This window comes from Schistocerca nitens, chromosome 5 (genome assembly GCF_023898315.1).
Source record: "Schistocerca nitens isolate TAMUIC-IGC-003100 chromosome 5, iqSchNite1.1, whole genome shotgun sequence".
Taxonomy (NCBI): Eukaryota; Metazoa; Arthropoda; class Insecta; order Orthoptera; family Acrididae; genus Schistocerca; species Schistocerca nitens.
The window spans coordinates 299137886-299160633 of NC_064618.1; the positions used below are offsets into that span (position 1 = coordinate 299137886).

Here is a 22748-nt window from a genome sequence, read left to right on the forward strand (position 1 = left end):
TCAAGGATAAGCACTAAGGGGCTGCATGTTTAAACTTCTAATGCTGTAGTTATCGAGAGGCTTGTTGTGATTCACTTAAGAATTTATTAACTTCCCACCTAATCACTAAATACCATCTGTGTCAACAATTTGCCATGTTTCCTGTAATTTTCAGTTATGTTGGCACAATGCTTGGCCTTTAGCAAAGCAATCTCATTGCCAAGCTCATTATTTTCAACAGTACCAACAACCATTTTGATGGTGTTTTGACATTGTTTTGTGGTGAGTGGTCCCGTTATTCTATCTATTTGTTGCAAACTAATGTGTAGGCCAAAACACTATACTTTATTTGAATATTGAATATCAACACAGCAATTTATCATCAAAGTTGATAACTGAATACAAGGATACATGCACAAATCTTTTTTCTGGCGCATCTTCTACAGCTAATATAGGACAAGTGCTGCAGTCCAGGTACTAGTTGGATAGTTGTAGCTGGCCACACCACCACTGGTCAAGTGAGCTCAAATATGCTGGACTGGGCCAACTTGATAGACGATCACCAGACTTGCCTTCTGATTTGACAAGTCTTCAATTGGATGCTGTGCTGCTCGGTTCACCCACCCAGCACGTCGTACTCAAGTCTTGTCACAGGCCTGTCCTATCCTATCATGGGCATGGCCACCTGTGAAAGCAATCATTTCATATACCAGCTCTGCTGCAACTTCTGCACAGCGTTTTATGTGGGCATGACCACCAATCAGTTGTCCACCAAGATGAATAGCCACCACCAAACTGTGGCCAAGAACAGAGCTGACCACCCAGTGGCACAAAATGCTAATGAGTAAAACATGTTAGTGTTCAGTAGCTGCTTCACATTGTGTGCATTCCAGATCCTTTCTCTGGTACCGTGAGCTGCGGAATTTGAATCTGCGCCAGACGTCATGGATGTCGAAGACCCCTAGAGGTCTCTGCACCATCACGCCGTAAGCCGTGGCAGTGCGCGCCTCCTGGCCCACATTTAGTGTGAGGGCGCCACAGTGGAACACGTGGTCCCAGCGACCAATAGTGGCACCCCGATCATGTATTTAAGTGCCTGTGTGCCTGCCTCTTGCTCAGCCTGCGAGTCTAATCATTGCGTGCGTCTTGACCTATCGCCTCAACAACAGACAGCATGTTTACTGTTCTTTGTTTTTATTACTAGTGGATGTCTTGGATTCATTTGGTTGCCTCTGTCACTCTGTTGCTTCTCGTGTGTTGTCGTCATTGTTTGTTTGCTGGCCGCTCTCCATTTGGTCCCGCTGCGCTTTCTCGGCCACCCCGCGACCTCTCCGGTCGCGGTTACAACATTTTTGGCGACGAGGTAAATGGTGGTAGTTGTTAGCATGGAGGCAAAGTTGGTCTGTCTTCTAGAGCAACAGCAGAAGCTCATGCAGCAGCAGCAGTAGCTCCAGCTCCAGTTAGACATCTTGCAACAGTCGCTGCGGTTGCTAATGGACAAAGTTGATGCCCGGGATGCATTACCACAACAGCTTCTGAGTCCTCGGGTGTCCGATGCTTTGCCACGTCTGCCGTCATTCCTACCCTTTAATGACGCTAAAGAGGACTGGGAAACCTACTTACATCGACTGAAACAACATTTCACAGCTTTTCATGTCACAGATGACTCCTTGCAGCAGTCGTTGTTTTTGTCTTGGGCCCCCCCGGACACGTTCTTTCTTGTACGCAAGTTGGCACCATTGTCCGATCCTGTGGCTCTCTCTTTCCAGGAGATATGATTTTTGCTAACAAACAATTATTCCCAACGCTACCATGTGGTCACTTCTCAGCTGGAGTTCCACCAGTACCATAAACAGCCTGGTCAATTGTATCATTCCTGGGTCACAGACTTGCAGGGTCTCAGCCATCGATGTGATTTTACATGCACCAATCAACAGTGTAAGGTTTCGTATGCAGACTCCCTGATCTGGGATGTGGTGGTTCAGCTGGCTCCCGATCCAGAGGTCTGTACTGCAGCACTGAAACTCAATAACCCCTCCTTGGAAGAGATTCTCCACATTGCCCACTCCTTTGAAATAGCTCAAGCAGCTAATGAGCGTCTTATGGCATGACTGCAGGTGGTGGCGATCAAGGTGTCATGACAGGTTCCATCCTCACGACGTCAACGTGGCCTGGCCGACAGAGGCCAGCACCTTCAGGACACCTCATTGTCCAACGTCTTTGTGGCATCGGTGACTCTGGTCGCCCCTCGTCGCTGGTCGCGCGGCCCACTTCCATCTTGCCCAGAGTGCTTTACTGCACATTCTCAAGCTGATTGTCCCCACTACTGGAAAACATGCACACTGTGTAACAAGGAGGGCCACATCCGATCGGTTTATCGTAGTCTCTCGACTTGCTCCAGTCTGCCCCTCCTGCGCTTCAAGATACAGTCCATGCGCTGCAATCGGTCATCCCACAGGATGACCCGTCAGTGCGGAAGCTTTTCCTCATGCTCTGCCTTTTCACTGAGGATGTCAGTTTTCAGCTCGACACTGGGGCCACCACTTTCCTGATTAATATGGTGACATACACCTGGCTGGGCTCTCCTGCGTTGTCGCCTCCCTCTTGCCGTTTGGTCACCTACAGAGATGGTTCCATTCCCGTGCGTGGGCAGTTCGTCGTCCAGGCAATGTACAAGCATGTTCCCCAAGCATGTTCAACCATCCATCAGCTTCGAATATTTTTGGCCTGGATGCGTTTCCACTGTTTGGCTTTTCAATTTCCGATGAAGTTAAGGTCATTTTCTACGGCTGTTCCTTTTCAGGACTTTGACGATCTGTGCTCCGCTTTTGTGTCGTTGTTTGCAACGGATCTCAGATGTGCTTCCGGTTTACAGGCACAGATCACCCTATGGCCGGATGCGCAGCCTCGCATTTTCTGGGCCCAGCCCCTTCCGGTAGCCTTACGGCCAGCAGTCAAGCAGGAACTTGATTGGCTCCAGGCCACTGGCATTCTGCAGCTGTGACTTACGGTGCTTGGGCGACGCCATTGTTGGTCATACGGAAACCCAATGGGTCCCTTCGGCTGTGTGGGGAGTTCGGCATTAGAGTCAATGCTCAGTCCCTCGTTTACACTTACCCAATTCCCCGACAGGAAGACCTTCTCACCAAGCTTGCCGGGGGAGCGTATTTTTCAAAGATCGACCTGTCTGAGGCATACCACCAGTCACCCTTGGATGCCGAATCTCAGAACATCATGGTTCTCAGCACACCTTTCAGACTGTAGAAGTACGAGCGCCTTCCCTTTGGTGTCTCTTCAGCGCTGGCCATTTTCCAGAGGTTCCTGGAGCAGCTTGCACAGCCTATCCCTGCCTGTGTGAATTATCTGGATGACATCTTGGTCACCGGGCGTTCCCACCAGGAGCATTTGCAAAACCTCAGTGCCTTATTTCATGCTCTGCAATTTGCAGGTATACGCTGTCGGCTGGACAAGTGTTGTTTTTTCAACCGGAAGTGGAAGACTTAGGCCACTGGCTTAACAAAGATGGCATTCACCCTTCGGGTCATAATGTCGCGGCCATTGAGGCCCTTCCTCATCCCTAGGACTTATCTGAACTCCAGGTGCTTTTGGGCAAGGTTACTTATTACTTAAAGTTCTTGCCTCAGGCTGCCTCCGTTGCTCAACCCCTCAATCACTTGCATCGCAAAGGGGTACCTTTTGATTGGACTCCTGCCTGTGGCCAGGCTTTTCTCCATTTAAAGGCAATGCTGAAGTCCACCCCTTGCTTTACTCCCTTCTCTCTGGATTATCCCTTGGTTGTGGTGGCTGATGCATCGGCATATGGCATTGGGACCGTCCTCATGCGTCAGGATGCCAATTGCTTTGAACAAACCATCGCTTATGCCTCTAAGACATTGACCACAGCACAATGGAACTACTCCCAGATTGAAAAGGAGGCCCTGGGGATCGTGTTCGCCATCCAAAAATTTCACACCTATCTCTTTGGGGCAAAGTTCACCCTCCTGACAAACAATAAACCCTTGGTTACGCTTTTTGGACCCCACTCTCACCTCCCAGAGTGGATGGCTCAATGTCTCCAGCACTGGGCGTTGTTTTTACGAAATTACACTTACACCATCTGGTATAAGCCCACCACCCACCATGCTAACACGGACACTTTGTCACGTCTCCCAGCAGGCCCCAATCCTGCCTTTGACCAACAGGAGTTCCTCTGCTTTCACGTTGATTCTGCCTGCCAGGATGCGTTGGACGGTCTGCCTCTTATGGCTGCTCACATTGCCGCGGCTACCCTCCGCGACCCTATCTTGCAGCAGGTCTGCACTACGTGGTCCATGGGTGGCCCCCCCTATGTTACTCATCAGATGCAGTCTGATTTCAGCCCCTGGTGCCACCTGTCCCACAGGCTGTCCATGGTCGCTGATGTCCTTCTGTTGGCCACAGAGTGGGATGCCCACCGGGTGGTCATCCTTCCAGATTTCTGGCTTCATGTGCTCAGTTTGTTGCACTGCGGGCACTGGGGTATGTCCTGTATGAAAGTTTTGGCTCGCCTCATCCTCTCCAAAGAAACCATGTTGGGAATGATCATATGGAAACAAGAAGCCAACAGTTATACTTACCTTAGCAACACATACCTGTTTCACCAACATGGTCCTCCCCAAAGAACTTATAATGGGAATGGCTAGATGGTAACAAGAAGCCAACAGCTGCACTTACCAATTGCAGTCAGCATGGCACAGCGGTACAAATTGGAACAGCAGTAGCATCAAGGGTGCTTACAGATATATTGTCTGGTGTGCAGTCTGGGTGGTGAAACTCTGGCAGGAACATGAGGTGACATAATAGAAGATGGTGTGACAGCCACTATCTGTGTCTTTACCTTAAATGTCAAAAATTCTGAAGGTGCTTCAACAAACAACAAATTAATAGCTTGAATCATCATGTTAAATGCCTTGTTCCCTAAGACCTGAACAGGCCTTATAGTGCTTGTATCCCTTAAAGATGGAGCTGAGAACATATACAGCTTACATAAACTGAGTTTCTTACAAGTTCATATACACTGAACCAAACACACACACACACACACACACACACACACAACTATTTTGCGCGTTCACCGTATCCAGCTCAGATGACCAAAAAATGTATGCCACTGTTCACTTGTAGGTCTCTGGTTCCTGCATTCATACTCTTTGTTTTCTGAGTGTATAGTATGATATACTTTTAACTGTATATATCATGGTATTCAACACAACTCAAGTAGGCCATGGAAATTAGAAAATATGTTAACAGTTTTAACAGACGTATTGGTTAAGTATATAGCTACTAAGTTTTGCTGCTCATTACAGTGGAAAGATAAACTTGGAGTTATTATTTATTCACAAAGTCTACTCACTGTTGTTGTAATGCAATGCTCATCACATATTGATTTTTTACATTTTTTGCAACTTTTTCTTGTTTTAGTTTTGTTTATTAGAGATGTGCTTGCAAAACAGTCACAAACCATTTTCAGTTATACAATTGCATTTCATTCTGACTGAGCCTACACTCATTGGGGAACTAAAATTAGAGGTCCTTTTATCACGCACTCAATAGTGGATTACACAGAAAATTTTCTGAAGATGTGTATGTAGATGTAGATCAGGTGTACTGATGTTAGTATACACAAGCACCAGGTTATTCCTCATTTGTATCTTAGGATTTGATGGTCTACAGATAATGGAAGCCATTACCAAATATTTTCCCAGAACCAGTAGAAATAGTCTGTGTCTATAAGTCATGTTCTTTGTTTGAGGATTGTTTTCTATGTAAATAACATATGCTGCTAAGGAAGCAATATCCAGAATATTGTAAAAAATGCTGGGGCCCATCTCTGTGTTCTTCTTTTTACATGGTAATGGCAACAAAACTTGTCCATATTATCAACATGCCTTTTATGCTGTTATATTAATGCATAACATGTAGCTTTTAAAGTGGGTCAGAAGTGGATGCATCATAATGTATTGTGAACAACATTAGAACTGCTTTTGTTCTTCTTTGGGACATATGAACTCAGGGAAACGTTATCTTCACTTAATCAAAATACAGGCAACAGTTCTTGCCATGAAGGTTGCATTTATGAAGATATGTAGGTCTTACTTCTTTTCACAGTACCAACTACGGACAGGCCCAGTCATAAACGGCCTTGCTAATGGTGGAGTTGTGAAAAAACTGTCAGTGGTTATTAGAGACCGGATTATATGCATTTGCATATTTGGCTCTTTTTCACCAGTTATTGCATATTTTAACTAAAACTAGTGATGAGGCATAGTTTTGCTCTGTGTTTACAATATTTTAAAAGTTTAGACTGGAGGTCTTCAGCTCGATCTAGTTTTGATGTCTCACTGATTGACCGCAACCTAGAACTGTGTGCAATTGTTAACTGAGAGGCAACTGCCTAGCGAAATCATTACAGAACAACAACATGAACGAGCAAACTGAGTCAATGCTCCTGCGCCCATGTCCCCAGTTAATCGCCTCTGCTGTCATACCGTTTGCATCAGCAACAATTAAATTAAACTACGCAAGCTTTTAGTCTCATGTCCATTGTTTCAGATTAGCTTTCTATTTACTTGTGTACAGTTGAACTTTTTTACGGTGTGTAGTGTGTAACGTGTTGTGCGCCATGCCATCCAAAAAAAGAAATGTCGTTTCATAGATAGCTGACCATCCTGGAACATTTACATATGACAAAATTGTTTTATATCGTCAAGTTTGCCAGAGAAACGTTTTGTGCAAAAAAAAATTTCCAATAGACCAGCATTTCAAGACAAGTATTCACATCACAGGAATGCAGAAGAAAGGACAACAACAATTTCTGAAAGTAGCAAGCTGCAGTAGCAGGGATTTGTCCAAAGGAAACCAAAAAAGTTGGTTTAATATAGATCTAAGTGAAGCATTCATTGCAAGCAATGTTCCTCTTCACAAACTTGCAAACCCTATCCTCAAAGGTTTCCAAATATTGCTTAAATCAAAACATACCAGATGAATCAACATTACTTAAAAATTACATACCAACAATTTACGTAAATGTTCTGGAAGAAATACGCAGTGAACTCAACGACAGCATTATCAGGATTTCAGATGATGAAATTACAGACACTTATGGCTGTTACATTGCAAATTTAATTGTTGGTACTTTAAAAGAAGAGCCTTCTTCTTATTTAGTAGCCTGCAGAGAACTTGAAAAAGTGAATCATTCTATGATTGCCAGGTTTATGAATGAGGGGACTAGAAAAATATTTCCAAAATTTTCTGCAGATGAAAGGGTGTTTCCGTTTAATTCAAATACCGCTCCCTATATGACCAAAGCAGGAAAAGCCCTCTGAATATTGTATCCCAATTTGATTCATGTCATGTGCTTTTCTCATGGAGTACATCGCCTTGCTGAAGAAGTACGTTCCATATTTGCAAATATAAATAAACTAATTTCATCCACAAATAAAGTGTTTCTAATGGCTCCTGCTCGAATCAAGTTCTACAAAGAAAAACTACCAAATGTGCTTTTACCTCACGAACCAGTGGTAACTCGTCGGGTTTCATGGGTCGAAGCTGTGTTGTTCTACAATGAACATTTTGAGGCCATTAGAGGGGCAGTAAATGACTTCAATAGTGCAGAGGCTTTGGCAGTTTGCCGGTGCAAGGAAGATTTTAATTATTCTGGTATTAAAAAAGACAATGCTGTGATTAGCACTCATTTTCCCCATTTACCGGCAAGTATTAAAAAGTCTGAAACTCGAGGTTTGGGGTTGAATGAATCTATTCAGTTAATGAATAAAATTATTCTAGTGAACTCCTCATTGCTGGAGGTATTCCCAAAAAACTTAAAGAAAAGTTTAAAAACATTTTAAACAATAATCCAGGCTTTGAACTCTTGTGCCAAATTGATCGTTTTATTAATGGGATGGGCGAACTTTTAACAGAAAAAGTAATTGCCAACATAGCACCCAAATTCTAATGCTGCCCAGTCACCTCAGTTGATGTACAATGGTCCTTTTCTGCTTATGAAAATTTTTTAAGTGATCGAAGACACAATCTTGCTACTGAACTTTTGGAACAGTACTTGGTTGTATATGTTTACAATAGTATAAAAATGTAAAATAAATTGTAAATGATTTATTGGTCCAATAGTATTAATTAAAAGTTAATGCTGTTCAAAAAATTTATGATTGTATGTGGTTTTTATGTTTACAAATGTCTGCTTGTGTCTGTGTATATGCGGATGGGTATGTGTGTGTGTGCGAGTGTATACCCGTCCTTTTTTCCCCCCAAGGTAAGTCTTTCCGCTCCCGGGATTGGAATGACTCCTTACCCTCTCCCTTAAAACCCACTTCCTTTCATCTTTCCCTCTCCTTCCCTCTTTCCTGACGAAGCAACCGTTTGTTGCGAAAGCTAGAATTTTGTGTGTATGTTTGTGTTTGTTTGTGTGTCTATCGACCTGCCAGCGCTTTTGTTTGGTAAGTATATATATATATATATATATATATATATATGGTTATAATAGAGGGAAACATTCCACGTAGGAAAAATATATCTAAAAACAAAGATGATGTGACTTACCAAATGAAAGTGCTGGCAGGTCGACAGACACACAAACAAACACAAACACACACACAAAATTCAAGCTTTCGCAACAAACCGCTGCCTCATCAGGAAAGAGAGAAGGAGAGGGAAAGACAAAAGGATGTGGGTTTTAGGGGAGAGGGCAAGGAGTCATTCCAATCCCGGGAGCGGAAAGACTTACCTTAGGGGGAAAAAAGGATGGGTATACACTCGCACACACACACATATCCATCCACACATATACACACACAAGCAGACATATAAAATATATATATATTTTACGGATATTTTGAGCGTGCCCCTCTGCGGGTGATTATCTTGAAGATGGTCCTGTACATATTGATTGTTTCGCTGCAACGCACCCGCATCGCATCCACTTGTTACCAACAACAGTAGCAAAGAAGGAACAGTTCTTAAAATTAGGTATGTGTCCCCATTTTGCAAATTTTTAAAAAATAATCCCAGAATGGGCCCCCTTCCTAACCTCTACCAGAAAGTATTCAGAAAATGATATCAGTGTTCTAAATGTACCGATTTTTCACGTGGCTGGTGTTTTTCATCATAATTGATATGCACAGTTTCGGCTTTGAGATATAATGCATGCAGTATCTACCATGTTTTTTATTATTTGATCTTGCATGTTTTGACACTTTTCATGCATTTTTTAAACATTTTTCATGCATATTTTAAGGTATTTATGATGCATGTAATCCAGTATCTAGGGATTATATTTCTCCTGGTACCTATGAAATGGTAGCGTACATCTTTTGCTACCCTCTCCTTTTGATTAGTTTTTCTACCAGAAGCAGATTTATCTGTATAAATTTGGCCGGTTATCAGATCAGAATTTTGCAACAAACCCACCAAATCTTCAAGCCATATTTGGCTGGCTTTGAGGGTATGTATTGTCGTGGCAACTTCCACCACCAAATGTAACAGCAACACCAAATGTAGTGGGAAGAGGTAGAAGGCACCGTATTAAGACTCGTCCGAGCTTTCCAATTGATTTATTGTTTCCAGCTACAATACTACGTTTCACAAATCAACCTAATGGATCCAAAAATTCATTATCCTGCAATGGTTCAGTAACACATACTGTACCCACAGGTAGATTTGACTCCACACTTACCCAAAGCGACTGCCCGGTGCCACCAGACACACACTCAAGCAGTTCAATTGGTTTGTTCGTTATGTTGAACACCTCTCGCAACAGCTCTGCTTCGACAACAGTTTCCCCTAGCTGAAATAACATTCCACCAAGTTCCACATTCATTGTCCAAGGTCAATTTTGGCATGATGTTGATGCAAGAAATCTACTCCTAGGTTCATGTCATAGCCCTCGCTTACCCATGGTACTACCTCCATGCAGGCATCAAATCAGACTCCCTACGTGGAAGTCAACTGTCACTGACCCCAATGGTGTGACCTCCTTATCCCCCACGCATCCTATAACTTGGTGGGTCTAACTTCCTTTGTCCCATTAAACTCTTAGTAGCTACTGACACTTGCGCCCCTGTGTCCAACAAAATCTTAAACTTTTTAGTTCCTACGGACCCTACCACTGAATATTCCACCTCTGCATACGTATTTGTAGCATTGAAATTAAACGAGAGCTCCCTTAGGTGGGTCTTGGGCCCCTCTGCTGTTTAACAATTGTCCAGCCCTACTAACTCACCTTCTCCATCCTCCACACTGCTGATTTCCACGCCTTCCTCTATTCCTTGGTTACTAGGTAAATTGACTCTGCACATGTCCTGTACGACCACACCTATAACATTTTATTCCTGCTGTAAATACTGCTTGTCAATCACATACCCCTGTTGCCAGGTATATTTCCTCACATTTGATTGCCAGCTAAACGGCTGAATACAAATATTTCGGAGTCCCTTCACACACTTTCCATGACACATGTGCCGGTAACCCCCTCAAAAATACATCAAGTGCCCTTTGCTCGGCCCTCTGCAACAAAACACCATTCACTCTGACCCATCTCATAAGTATACTCGTTAATTTCTATTATCCTGTCTGCAAATTTCTCTACCGTCTCCCCCTGTCTCTTTGTCATTGTACTCAACCTCTCCCTAAAGCACCGAGCACTATTCTGTTTCTTGAACCTTTGTGAAAGCCGCTGCTTCAACTGCTTAAACTGTCCTGTCTTCCTTAAGGCCTCAGAACACCTTACATATGTCTTCGCTTCACCCATTAATCTAATCTTGGCTACATGTAACGACTGTTCATCCGACCAACTGCTCATCACAGCTGAAGTTGTCAAGTCTTCCACAAACAAACACACATCCTCAGATGCCTTGTCAGAAAAGAGAGTAATCAAACTCGTGGCAACTGGATCAATCTCCTGCTGCGGCACCTTAGGCCAAAACGACTGATCTGATGCGGTTTCCCACTCATTTCTAGTTGTTAATTCACTTCTCAACTGTGTATTGTCTGCTGTCAGTTGTGCTACCTTTTCCAACAAAATCCATACCGCTTCTGGTTCCGACACACCTTGCGTTCCTGACTCTGCCATTGAGTTGCTTTTGTTCCCCGTTAATCCCAAAACAATACAATTAAGTACAAAAATAACCCGACTCCTTACACCTCAGTACCATCATACTCATCAATGTCATACTCAAACCAATACAAAAGTAATTAAATGTCATGAAAAAAAAAACTTACTGCCCCAAATACACTAACACTTACTCTGACAACAAAAAATACTAAGCCCAAGCAAAACATCTACAATGGCCTGCATAGAGCCATACCCAAAAACACAAAAATGGAAGAAAACGTCCAACACTCAAAAGAAAACTGGCCAAAACTCACCACATCTTGTGACTATAATGCAGGCGGTCAACTCAAATGTCGTACTGTACAGCCAATGTCCACTATTCTGACACCAAATGTAGTGGCAACTTCTGCCACCGAATGTAACAGCAACACCAAATGTAGCGGGAAGAGGTAGAAGGCACTGTATTAAGACTCGTCCGAGCTTTCCAAGTGATTTATTGTTTCCAACTACAGTGCCCCGTTTCTCTCAGTCTGCGCCACCGGGGCCAGCAATGCTGAGGACACCACTTCACTGTCTGCGAAATGTCTTAGCACGGAATGACTGCCTCAGTGACCCATGCATGCACTGCTATGTGTTGGCCTTGTATGGCAGCAGAGTTGCGGCATTGTCAAGATGTGCCAGCAGCCAATTCAGCGGCCTTCGCCTCTGCCGCCTCAGTGCCACCCGCTGCAAAGCAACCCGCGGCGCGCTCCCTCGCCAGCATATCTAAGAACGCAGTGACATCAAGTGCTCACAATCCAGTGTACGAATCTGTGGCCCTCACCCTGGATGTCTCCGGTGCATGTTGGGAGCCAAGACGACTGCCCGCAGTAGCGAGCCGTGGAATGGCCCGTCGCTGGATGGCTACAGACCCCGCGTCAGCTTCAGAGGGTTGAACCAGCGACCATCTGGGGACTGGAACACTGGTGCCCCATCTGCTGCTGTGTGTAACCGGTGGTGTGACATGCCCCACCATCCAGGAGAGCTGCTGCACTTGAATGCCCCGCGTTGGCCTCAGAGGTTCGAACCAGCGACCCGCCGTGGACTGGAACGCTGGCACCCCATCTTCTGCTGCAAGTAGCTGGTGGTGTGACATGCCCCGCCATCCAGGAGAGCTGTCACACTTGAATGCCTTGTTAGTGAACCAGCACCTACTTATACATGGCTGTGTGCCTCTGTTTTGCTAACGCGCTGCTCCGAGTCATGTACTCATAACAATTAAGTTGTGATAGTGGGCCCTTTCTGCTGTAACTTGCACTATGCAAACCACTGCGTTAACTCTTTTCAGTAGTTTGATGGCCCTGTGGCCTCCATTCTACTTCACAACAGCTGGTAGCATAACTTACTGTCAACAGGCCCACACCTGGCTGTAACTTGTGTGCTCAGAAATGTTGTACCGAATCTAACTGTGGTGCTGCTACAGTATTGAGTAAATCTTGTCTTTCCTTTGTAAGGGAAAAGCTGCTTATCAACAGTGAAACAATCAGGAGGCAAATAGTTTATCGAAGATTAAATTTAGTATTTCAAATATGTCAGATATTGCAGTAGCTTTGTCACTTTTCAAACGCTCAGCCCTAGTGTTCACATTTTCAAATCCTAAAAATCGGCTATTTGGCCAAGACCTTTTGAGGGCTAAACTTGAACAATACAGAGGAAATGCATTTGTTTTCCACATTTGCTTTGTGTGTTCACTGTTACAGAATCTTACTCCATCTTCAGGCCATAAGTGGCCCATCAGGGCCATCCGACCACCGTGTCATCCTCAGATGAGGATGCGGATAGGAGGGGCGTGTGGTCAGCACACCGCTCTCCCGGTCGGTACGATGGTATTCTTGACCAAGGCCACTACTAATCAGTTGATTAGCTCCTCAATTGGCGTCACGAGGCTGAGTGCACCCCGAAAAAATAACAACAGTGCATGGTGGCCTGGATGGTCACCCATCCAAGTGCCGGCCAAGCCCAGCAGCGCTTAACTTTGGTGATCTTACAGGAGCCGGTGTATCCTCTGCAGCAAGGCCATTGCCTACAGAATCTTACTCCAGCTGTAATCAGTATACGAAGATAGGCATAAAATTCTTCAGTTGTAAATGGCTTCCATACTTTTGCTGCTCTTTCCAAATTTTGTTGTACCTGATTTGCCTTCCTGTTGGTTTCACATACTACTGTGTCATGCATTTCATCCATAAATATACTCTTGAAGGTGTCTTTTATAAAAAGAATTTTTGTTGCACATTATATATCAGCCCTCCCCACAAAATATTATGTTTGAATAACTTTTAAAGTCACAAAAGGTTCCTTATGCCATTCAGTTCCATCTTTACCATGTAGAATGCCTGCAGAAAACAAAATTGCTTCACTGTTTTTGTCAACTCTATCATTTTCATCACTACTCTTATCTCAACTTCAGTATCATTCCAAGCATCAATGGCATCTTCAATATTTGAAGCTTTCGAATTTAATTTCTTTTGCTTCAAAGTTTAATCCACTGTATTCAGATTCAGAGAGTTCTCATATATCATCAATGAGAATTCAGATTTGAGGTTCATTGTAGCAAAGCTTACACTATAACGAATAGTTCATAATGTGCAACAATAGCCAGCAAGAATTAGAATGCACTGTTGTAATGATGTACACCCAGAGCTGAGTGGCTGTACAACAATAAATTCATTGGGTTCCTCTAGTAACCAGTTTATAGAAGAAAGTATAATTTTTTTGTGTGGACACAAGGATTAATGAGTGATTAAGTCGCCTCTTCAACATAACGTGCTATTGCATGAGACAGCCTCAATAAATTCCCGGGTTACTTCCTTATTACAGTCTTCCCAGCAAAATACCAAACTGCAATCTTCACATCACTCCATTCTGAAATAGGTATGCATTATGTAGATTAATAATTTAATATAGCAAGCAAATCAGATACTGCGGACTGGACGTAATCTCTGCTTCTTTATACATTTGAATGACTGCACATCTACATCTGAACAAATCTTGTTTTTCACAGGTGTACCACTTGTAGATGGTGGCACTGTCCGCTTACAAGCAATGGTTGGCCTGTCACGAGCACTGGATTTGATTCTAACAGGACGACCAATTAAAGCCAAAGAAGCCTTTGAGTGGGGTCTTGCAAATCGAGTGGTTGCCTGTGGAACAGGTAAACAGTATGAAGTTCTTTTTATATAGTCTTAGCATTCAGTCAGTGAAGGAAGCAAATAAAGAATGGCAACTTCCGTACTTCAATGTGTGTGCTCTGCATACAGTGACACAATTTGTTCCTATCATAAACAATTTAGATTCATCCTGTGCATTTTATTCTGTTACTTCACATAGACTAGTTTAAGTGTCTCATCTTTTAAAAATCCACACAGTATATTGTTTCATGTTTTCACATTACTAGAATCGACTAGAATTGACCCAGTACCTTCAAAGAGTAAAAAAATATTGATTAAAGTTAAATTTGGAACAATATTCAGTTTGAAAACTTCACAGCAACTACTTTCATTGTGATCCTCTCTAAGAAATTTTATTTTCAAGAGAATATGCCAGGGAAGCACCAGCATCTGGAACAGCTTTTGCATGATGCACAGAGGTCCTGCCACAAGAACTGAGCCACTTACAGAAAGTATTTGAGGGAAACTGTGACTGAAGAGGTTAGCCGGCTCCTGAAGATGTGTAAAATGGATTTACCCTGTAGTTTTCAGGGCTCCAACAAAAATTTGGCAATTTGTGAGACCAGTAAAAGGTGATGTAGGCCTCAGAATCCCCATAATGTACTAAATGTCATGTGGTTTGGACAGTTTTATGTGAGATAGACTGTGTGCACTGTTGAATAGCTCCAGATAGAATATGAGATGTGTTCCACCTACAATAGCCTCAGAAATCAATGGTAGCAGAACATGCTCTAGAAAACAGGCAATGAATTGCTTTTGACAAGACTTACGTTATTAACTTAAAAATGTCTATGGAAAAGCATAATAAAAGAAATTATAGAGATGACAACATCCCCAATAAAGATGACAATGCGCAGCTAAACCACAACTTGGGATACAGGACACAGTGATTCTGGTTGAGGCAGGCACACAACTTAAACATTATCTTATATGTCATTGGAATGGGCACCAGTGATGTCACAGTTGGTAGCATGGCTGTATATAGATGGAAGCAGCAACCGCATGACATCCTTGATGATTTTTGTTATATGGGCTTCTATCTATGGTCTAAGGCATATTGAAAAGGAAGGATAGTTCACTCAGACTCAAGAATGAGAGGACCTACCCATTATTGTCCAGAAGCTTAGCGACATTTTTAGGTTTGTAGAGTTCTCACGTGTTCAACTGGATCACATTGTAAGTTCACCATGACATTTCAGCAAGCAGGCTCATTGCCAACTTCACTTGGTTCCTGATGACTACTGCTCTGCTTGTGTTGGCATCCTACATTCATTGGCTGTTACCCTCTCCTTCACTCTGCTCCTGTCACTATCTGTGCAGTCACCATGGTGAGTAGTGAGGCTGGCAACGCCCAGCTGTGGACAAGTTGGGCATTGCTCTCCTCATCACCACCCACTGTAGCGGCTGCACGGATGGTGACAGGAGTGGAGTGATGGGGAGGGTAATGGCCAGTGTGTATAGGATGCCAACATGAGCAGAGAAATAATCATAAAAAAGATCAGGAACCACCTGAAGATGGCAATGAGTCTGCTGGAGTATTGTGGAGATGTTATGATATGACACGGGCGACACCCAAGAATTCTACAAGTTAAAAATTTACCAGGAAAACATCAGATCACTTTTTTAGGCTTGTTTATATGTCTACTGACCACTCTAGAACATACTAATATTGCTGGAGACATCATCAGACATTATAAAGACTCACATGCAGTTAGGAGAAGTGATCAAAAATTATATTAAACTGATTTAAAGAAATAAGTTTCAACTTACAAACTTGCAGATATTTAAGATAATTCTCATTTATTGTTCCATCTCAGTTGCACACTTTTTAATTTGATTGCATGTTTTGATCACTCTGCATCATCTTCAGATCTAAAACAAAGTAAAACTAAATACACTGAAGCACCAAAGAAACTGGTATAGACATGCATATTCAAATCCTGAGATATGTAAACAGGCGGAAGACAACACTGTGGTCGGCAATGCCTATATAAGAAAACAAGTCTCTGACACAGTTGTTAGTTCTGTTACTGCTGCTACACAATGGCAGGTTATCAAGATTTAAGTGAGTTTGAATGTGGTGTTACAGTCAGTGCCCAAGCGATGGGACACAGCATCTCCAAGATAGCGATGAAGTGGGATTTTTGCAAACAACCATTTTACGAGTGTGGGACATTTGTAGCTGGAGAGATATAGGACCCCTGATATCTCTGGATACAACTCTGCCTTGCAACATGCTGTTCAGAAGAGATCTCCACCCTCTTGTACTCTTATGGATTTATGGACAGCCCTGCAGGCTTCATGGTGTCAGTTCCCTCTAGCACCACTTCATACATTATTCAAGTCCATGCCATGTCATGATGCAGCACTTCTGCTTGCTCGCAGGGGCCCTACACAGTATTAGGCAGGTGTACCAGTTTCTTCGGCTCTTCATTGTGTATACCATTTAATATTTGACAAAAGTAGAAAACAAAGGAATAATACATAAATGTAGAATTTACCTAAGAACTGCATCAGCAACCTGCCTTGTCTACTCAGAACAACGTATCAGAGTACTGTATTTTGCAACTTTGGTCAATGTTTTAAATAGGCAGATGTTGGAGGCAGTGGGAGAGGGGGGTGGGGAAATGGAGTGAGACTGATTGTAGGAGGGAAAAAGAAGCGGGGGGGGGGGGGGGGGAGGGGGATTGGTGGGGGAGTCATGAATTTAAACAAGAGAGGTCATTTTAAAATTATAGAACGTGATGCAAAAATTCTCATTGAAAGACTAATAGTGTAGAACAATGTGTATCTAAAATATTAACAGTATAAAATAAGGAATTATAAAATGGAGTGAGAGAGGGATTGCGAGTTGGCAAAGAAGATGACGGAGGGGGTGGGAGGGAGAGGGATAGTGGCAGGGATGCTATGGGTTCAACAAGAGACTAAGGCTGCAAAAAGTGAATAATATAAAAAAAAAAGTCTGTTAAGATACCAGACTAGATGCATAAAACTGTAAAAGTGGATAGAACAGCAGATTTTGAAATTGAAACTAGCTAAAACTAACAAGTGTCTGAAGATATTCAAAGTGTGAAACTTTTTAAGTATAAAAATGTATAAAGATTTTTTTCATTAAAATGTTAAAAGTGTAGGCCTAGTATGATGGATGTATAAATAGTGAAAAACATAAAGATCGTAAAATTACAGAAGTGGAATTATGCAGAGAACCTGGAACTGCATGAAGAGTCATTAAATATTATGAAATAAAAAATGAAGACATTGAAAGTACAAAGCCAATAAAAAATGTAAAACAATAAATTATGAAAGTGTAGCAACTAAAGTTATAGGAACATGGTGTGACATTTATGGTTAACTGCATTTGCTTGTGCTGGTGGCATTGTAGAGCAGATAATTTTGCAGTATGTACGAAGCCTGTCTCTATGCCAGCCTGCTGCTAGAACAGTGCATGAGCTGATGCATTGCTGCTGTCTCTTCTGGGTGAGTGGGGCTGTTGATCATACATGTGCTGTGGTGAGGTGGTCAATTGGAATAGGCTTTCAAAGTTTCTAAAAAAATGCACTTGATAAAATAATTCTGCTGCTGATTTAATGTATTGCCAGGCTCTTGCAGACAGTGTGTAAAAATCTCAATCAATCATTGTCAGGAGGTGCCCTTAGGTTCATTGTGCAGCTCTTCCAAATGTGTATCTACCTATTTAAAACATTGACCGAGTTGCAAAACACAGTATTCTGATATTCAGACAAGATGGGTTGCTGATGCAACTATTCAGGTAAATTCTACATTTATGTACAACTCTTTTCTTTTCTACTGTTATAAAATATTAGATGGTACATCTTTAGTTTTACTTTGTTTTTTATTTGAAAATGATCCAGAGTGATTGAAACATGTAATTGAGTCAAGAACGCGTGCAACTGAGACAGAACAATAAATGAGAGTTATCTTAAATATCTACTTGTACAAAGTTGCTGAATTCTCCCGAGACAATTATGTTGACTATAGTTACAAACTTGTACTTGATTCTCTTCTAAGATATCTTCTTAATCTAACATTGCTTCCATTAAACAGAACGTGAACTGGACAGCTCATCCAAAATGAAAAATTTCAATGTTTTCCATGTTTATGAGTGCTTGACAAGGTGTCAGTTCAAGATATGTCCTTGCGGCAGGTCTGTTTTTGCCTTTGTCATAATAATGATTAACAGTTTCTTTCAAATTTTGAATATCTTCAGATCAACCATAAATACAGTGCAGCTGCCAGTTCTATATGCTGTGTGCAACTTCCATAAGTCTTCCATTGACTTTATCATATTAATTTACATATTTTTATGTATGTTTATGTGCTACTTTGCTTATTTTCAGTTTAATTACAATAATTAGAGAGATGGCAAAAGAAGATACTTTAGATTGTCATAATGCGCTTACACACACATCATTTTTCTTTCCTCCGTATTTTATTGTAATCTGGTCCAAAGATTCAATTTTTAAATATTTTTGTTCTGGTTTTATACCAGAATATTATTAGTGAGAATATGCGCAAAATTAAAGAGTTATTTGTGTTCTGTGCATGTGCTCTTTCAATTGGAATTTTGGTAGCCTTTTTGTATAATTAGATGCTACATAATTACTGTTTACTTCCAGCCCTGGGTCAAGCAGTCCAGCTTGCTTCGTCTTTAGTGAAGTTCCCACAAGCATGTATGTTAGCAGACAGGGATTCAGTTTATAACAGTGCCTTCAATGCAAAAACCTTTGAGGAAGGAATGGAGTATGAAAAGAATAGTGCATCTGATGAAGTCATAGCTGTAAGTAATTTGCTTATTAAATGAAGTTGCCTCATGTAGACTTGTTTTATGGAAATCTGATTTTAATTAATATTTTTTACTTTTTTGCCCTATACAAGGAAACACAGTAGTAAGACACTTTTCTTTTGAGAAGAACAGTTTTTATACCCCCATTGAGCCATTTTAATTTCCCACAATTTCCCTAAATCATGTGATACAAATAACCAGATGCTTCCTTGGAAGAAGGCAAAACTAACTTCCATTCACCACCTTATCCAGCTTGAGCTTGTGCTCTCTCTCTCTCTCTCTCTCTCTCTCTCTCTCTCTCTCTCTCTCTCTCTCTTTCTAATGATTTCGTTATTGACAAGACATTGAACTCTTAACTGCCCTTGATTGGTTTGTTATTACTGATACTTGGTGCCACTAACAAATGTTGTTTCATTATTGATTACATTTACACAGTGTCTTTGATTAATTACTAGCATTGGACAAAAAGTTGAAGCAGCTATTTTGAGCCAGATGGAACGAGTTAGGAAGCCCAAAAAACAGTTCAGTAACAGTAAAAAGAGTACACAATATGTGTAATATCTTCATTAAAAAACTTAAAACTGAAAAAAGTGAGTAATAATAGCTGGAGAGAGAGCGTTTAATTACATCTCAGTGAGGATTAAGTGAACCAACCAAGGTAGATTTCAAAGTCCAGTCACGATGTTCAGGCTATTAATAGCCCCAAAGAACAATTTTGATGTAACAATCGCCATTTGTGTTATGTTATGCTGGAGAGTTGTGTTGGAGCTATTGATATGCAGTAGTTCAGTAATTTTTGTGTATGTGTTGCTATTCTTGTCATTTAGAAACTCTTAATGCATGTCATATGATAAATAAATAATAGAGAGCAAATAAGGATGGGCTGCTTACCAGTGTGCACTGCAGGCAGTGAATTGAAACCTATTTTCTGGACTACACAGTTATGAGTGACTAAGACAGACTGACTGACTGCTAAATGGCAGTACTAACATGAGGGCACTCCTGACGCATGATCAGTGTGTTGAACCCCGGTTGTAATATTTAGAAGCACTCAGGCCTGGGCTAAGACTGTTGTGAACGTAGGTTTACCAAGGTTTAACACTATGCACATGTCTTCCAAAACTCTTTAGGTCCTGGTAGACTAGCATACTACATGTAGGATTGTCAGAGGCCCTGTTGCCATGTGAGAGTTCCTACGATGTGGGTTTCCTAGTTAAGTTTTTAATATAACTGAGGAAGCAGCAGTGTTTTTATTTATTTATTTGTTTTTTAAGCAGCTTTCGTTCTAGTTTACTTAGTCAAATTTACCTGGCATATGCATGAATAGCATTAAGCACTACCATGATTGTTTACTGTGTACAGAGTAAGTTTTTATGATGTCCTTGCCTTTTCTTAATGCATACCTTGACCTTTCTCACATCATCCACCTTGTGGGTGGGATCAACATGATGAATGAATAAATATGAGGTCTACTCAAAAAATTCCAGAACAGTCATAATTTCATGTCAGTGGTGTGTTAGGGTGAAATGTGGTTGGCATCCCTGCAAACATCTGTGTTTAATAAGTAAGGCCATGCTGATAGTTTTGTTTGACTTCATGTGAAGGATTATTTCATAATGAATTTGTTCCACTGGGACAAACTGTTAATCAGTGGTACTACCAGGATACATTGCGACACCTGTGAGAAAATGTGACAAGGAAACTGTCTGAAATGTGGTGAGACAACTCATGGCTGTTGCATCACGACAATACCCCCTCACATTCATCCCTATTGGTGCATGACTATTGCATAAAAAATGAAATCACTGTGCTGCCTCATCCTCTGTACTCTACAGATCTGGCCCTTGCAGACTTTTCTTATTTCCAAAGTTGAAAACCCCATTGAAATGATGAAGATTTGCAATGATAGACAAGATAAAAGAAAATTTGCAGTCTGCACTTCATGCGATCCAGCAAGAGGCATACCAAACTGCTTCGGGAAGTGGAATCGGCATTGGGAGCAGTGTATCAACTGTGGAGGAGAGTATTTCGAAAGAGACCATGCATAATAAGTAAAAGATAACTGTAGAAAAATTTTGTGGACGAAGTTCCAAACTTTTTTTGAACAGACTTTGTATGACTGAATGAATGAATAAAGGAACAAAAGGAGGAAGGACTTTGTTACTGGAAGGGTCTTGGTAGACTGTAAATAATGGAAGGAGTAAAGGTAACAACTCACAATATATTTGGGGTGAGCAGTAGTCATAGGCATATAAACAATAATAAAAATGTTGCTAAGGCCTTGGGGCCCTCTCTTCCTGGAATCTAATGACCTCCCTTTCCTTCTCAACCTTTTCTAATCTGCTGCTCTCTTCTCCCCTGGGGAAGAAACTAATCGCTCTGAATCCTAGGATATTATAGTGTATTTTTATATATGTACAAATGTCTCACCTCCTGATGGTAAGTACTGGCCGGCAATTCTAGCAGTGCTCATAGCATTACAATACATCTACATCTACATCACACTTCGCAAGCCACCTAATGGTGTGTGGCAGAGGGTTCTTTTGATACCACTATCTGATCCCTCCAACCCTGTTCCACTCGCAAATAGTGTGTGGGAAGAATGATTGTTGGTAAGCCTCTGTATTGGCTCTAATTTTTCAAATTTTCTCCTCGTGTTCAATATGTGAGATGTACGTGGCAGGAAGTAATATGTTGCCTGGCTCCTCCTGAAAAGTGCTGTCCCAAAACTTCAATAGTAACTCTCTCCATGATGCACAATGCCTCTCATGTAACTTCTTCCAGTGGAGTTTGTTTAGCATCTCCGTAACACTCTCTCACCAGCTAAACGATCCCGTGACGAAATGTGCTTCTCTTTGGATCTTCTCTATTTCGTCTATCAGTTGTACATGATAGGGGTCCCAGATAGATGAATAATACTCAAGAATCGGCCAAACAGGCACCTTATAAGCCACTTCTTTCATGGACATTTCCTTAAGATTCTTCCGATGAGTCTGAGTCTGGTGTCTGGTTTTCCCACTGTATATTTTATATGGTCATTCCACTTAAGGTCGCTCAGGATAGTTACTCCTAGATATTTTACGGCAGATGCTGTCTCCAGCTGTTTGTCATCAATAGTGTAGTTGTACGGTAGTGGATTTCTTTTCCTATACTTGCGCAATACACTACATTTATTTACGTTCAGGGTCAACTGCCAGTGCCTGCACCAATCATCAATTCTCTGCAGGTTGTTCTGCAAATTCTTGTCATCTTCTGATGTTGCTACTTTGGTATAGACAACTGCATCATCTGTGAATGGCCTTAAAGAGCATGCAATGCTTTCTACTAGATCATTTATATATATTGTGAACAGCAACGGTCCTCACACTTCCCTGTGATATTCTGAATATTACCTTTACATCTGTCAATTTTGTTCTGTTAAGAGCAATGTGTTGAGTTCCGTCTGCAAGAATGTCTTGAATCCAATTGCAAGTCTTCTCCAATACTCTGTGAGCCCATATTTTTTTAATTAATCAGCAATGCGGGACAGTGTCAAATGCCTTACTGAAATCAAGGAACATGGCATTTACGTGAGCGCCATTGTCCACTGCACTGTGGATCTCATGGAGAAACAGAGCGAGCTGAGTTTCGCAGGATCTATGTTTGCAGAATCCAT

At 41.7% G+C, this 22748-nt stretch overlaps 1 protein-coding gene across 2 annotated transcripts in view; it reads left to right on the forward strand.

The window, feature by feature from the left end:
• The window catches only part of LOC126259874 (probable enoyl-CoA hydratase echA8), an 85692-nt gene that overhangs the window by 35569 nt on the left and 27375 nt on the right, over positions 1 to 22748 (forward strand). The window contains exons 4-6 of one of the 2 annotated variants that reach the window (XM_049956934.1): positions 14124 to 14273; positions 18927 to 19087; positions 20929 to 21186. In XM_049956934.1, coding sequence (XP_049812891.1) covers positions 14124 to 14273; positions 18927 to 19087; positions 20929 to 21141 — 524 coding nt within the window. In that variant the 3' untranslated portion in view covers positions 21142 to 21186. Of the gene's footprint in view, positions 1 to 14123; positions 14274 to 18926; positions 19088 to 20928; positions 21187 to 22748 lie in introns of those variants that run through there. The other variant, XM_049956935.1, reaches the window with a different exon arrangement.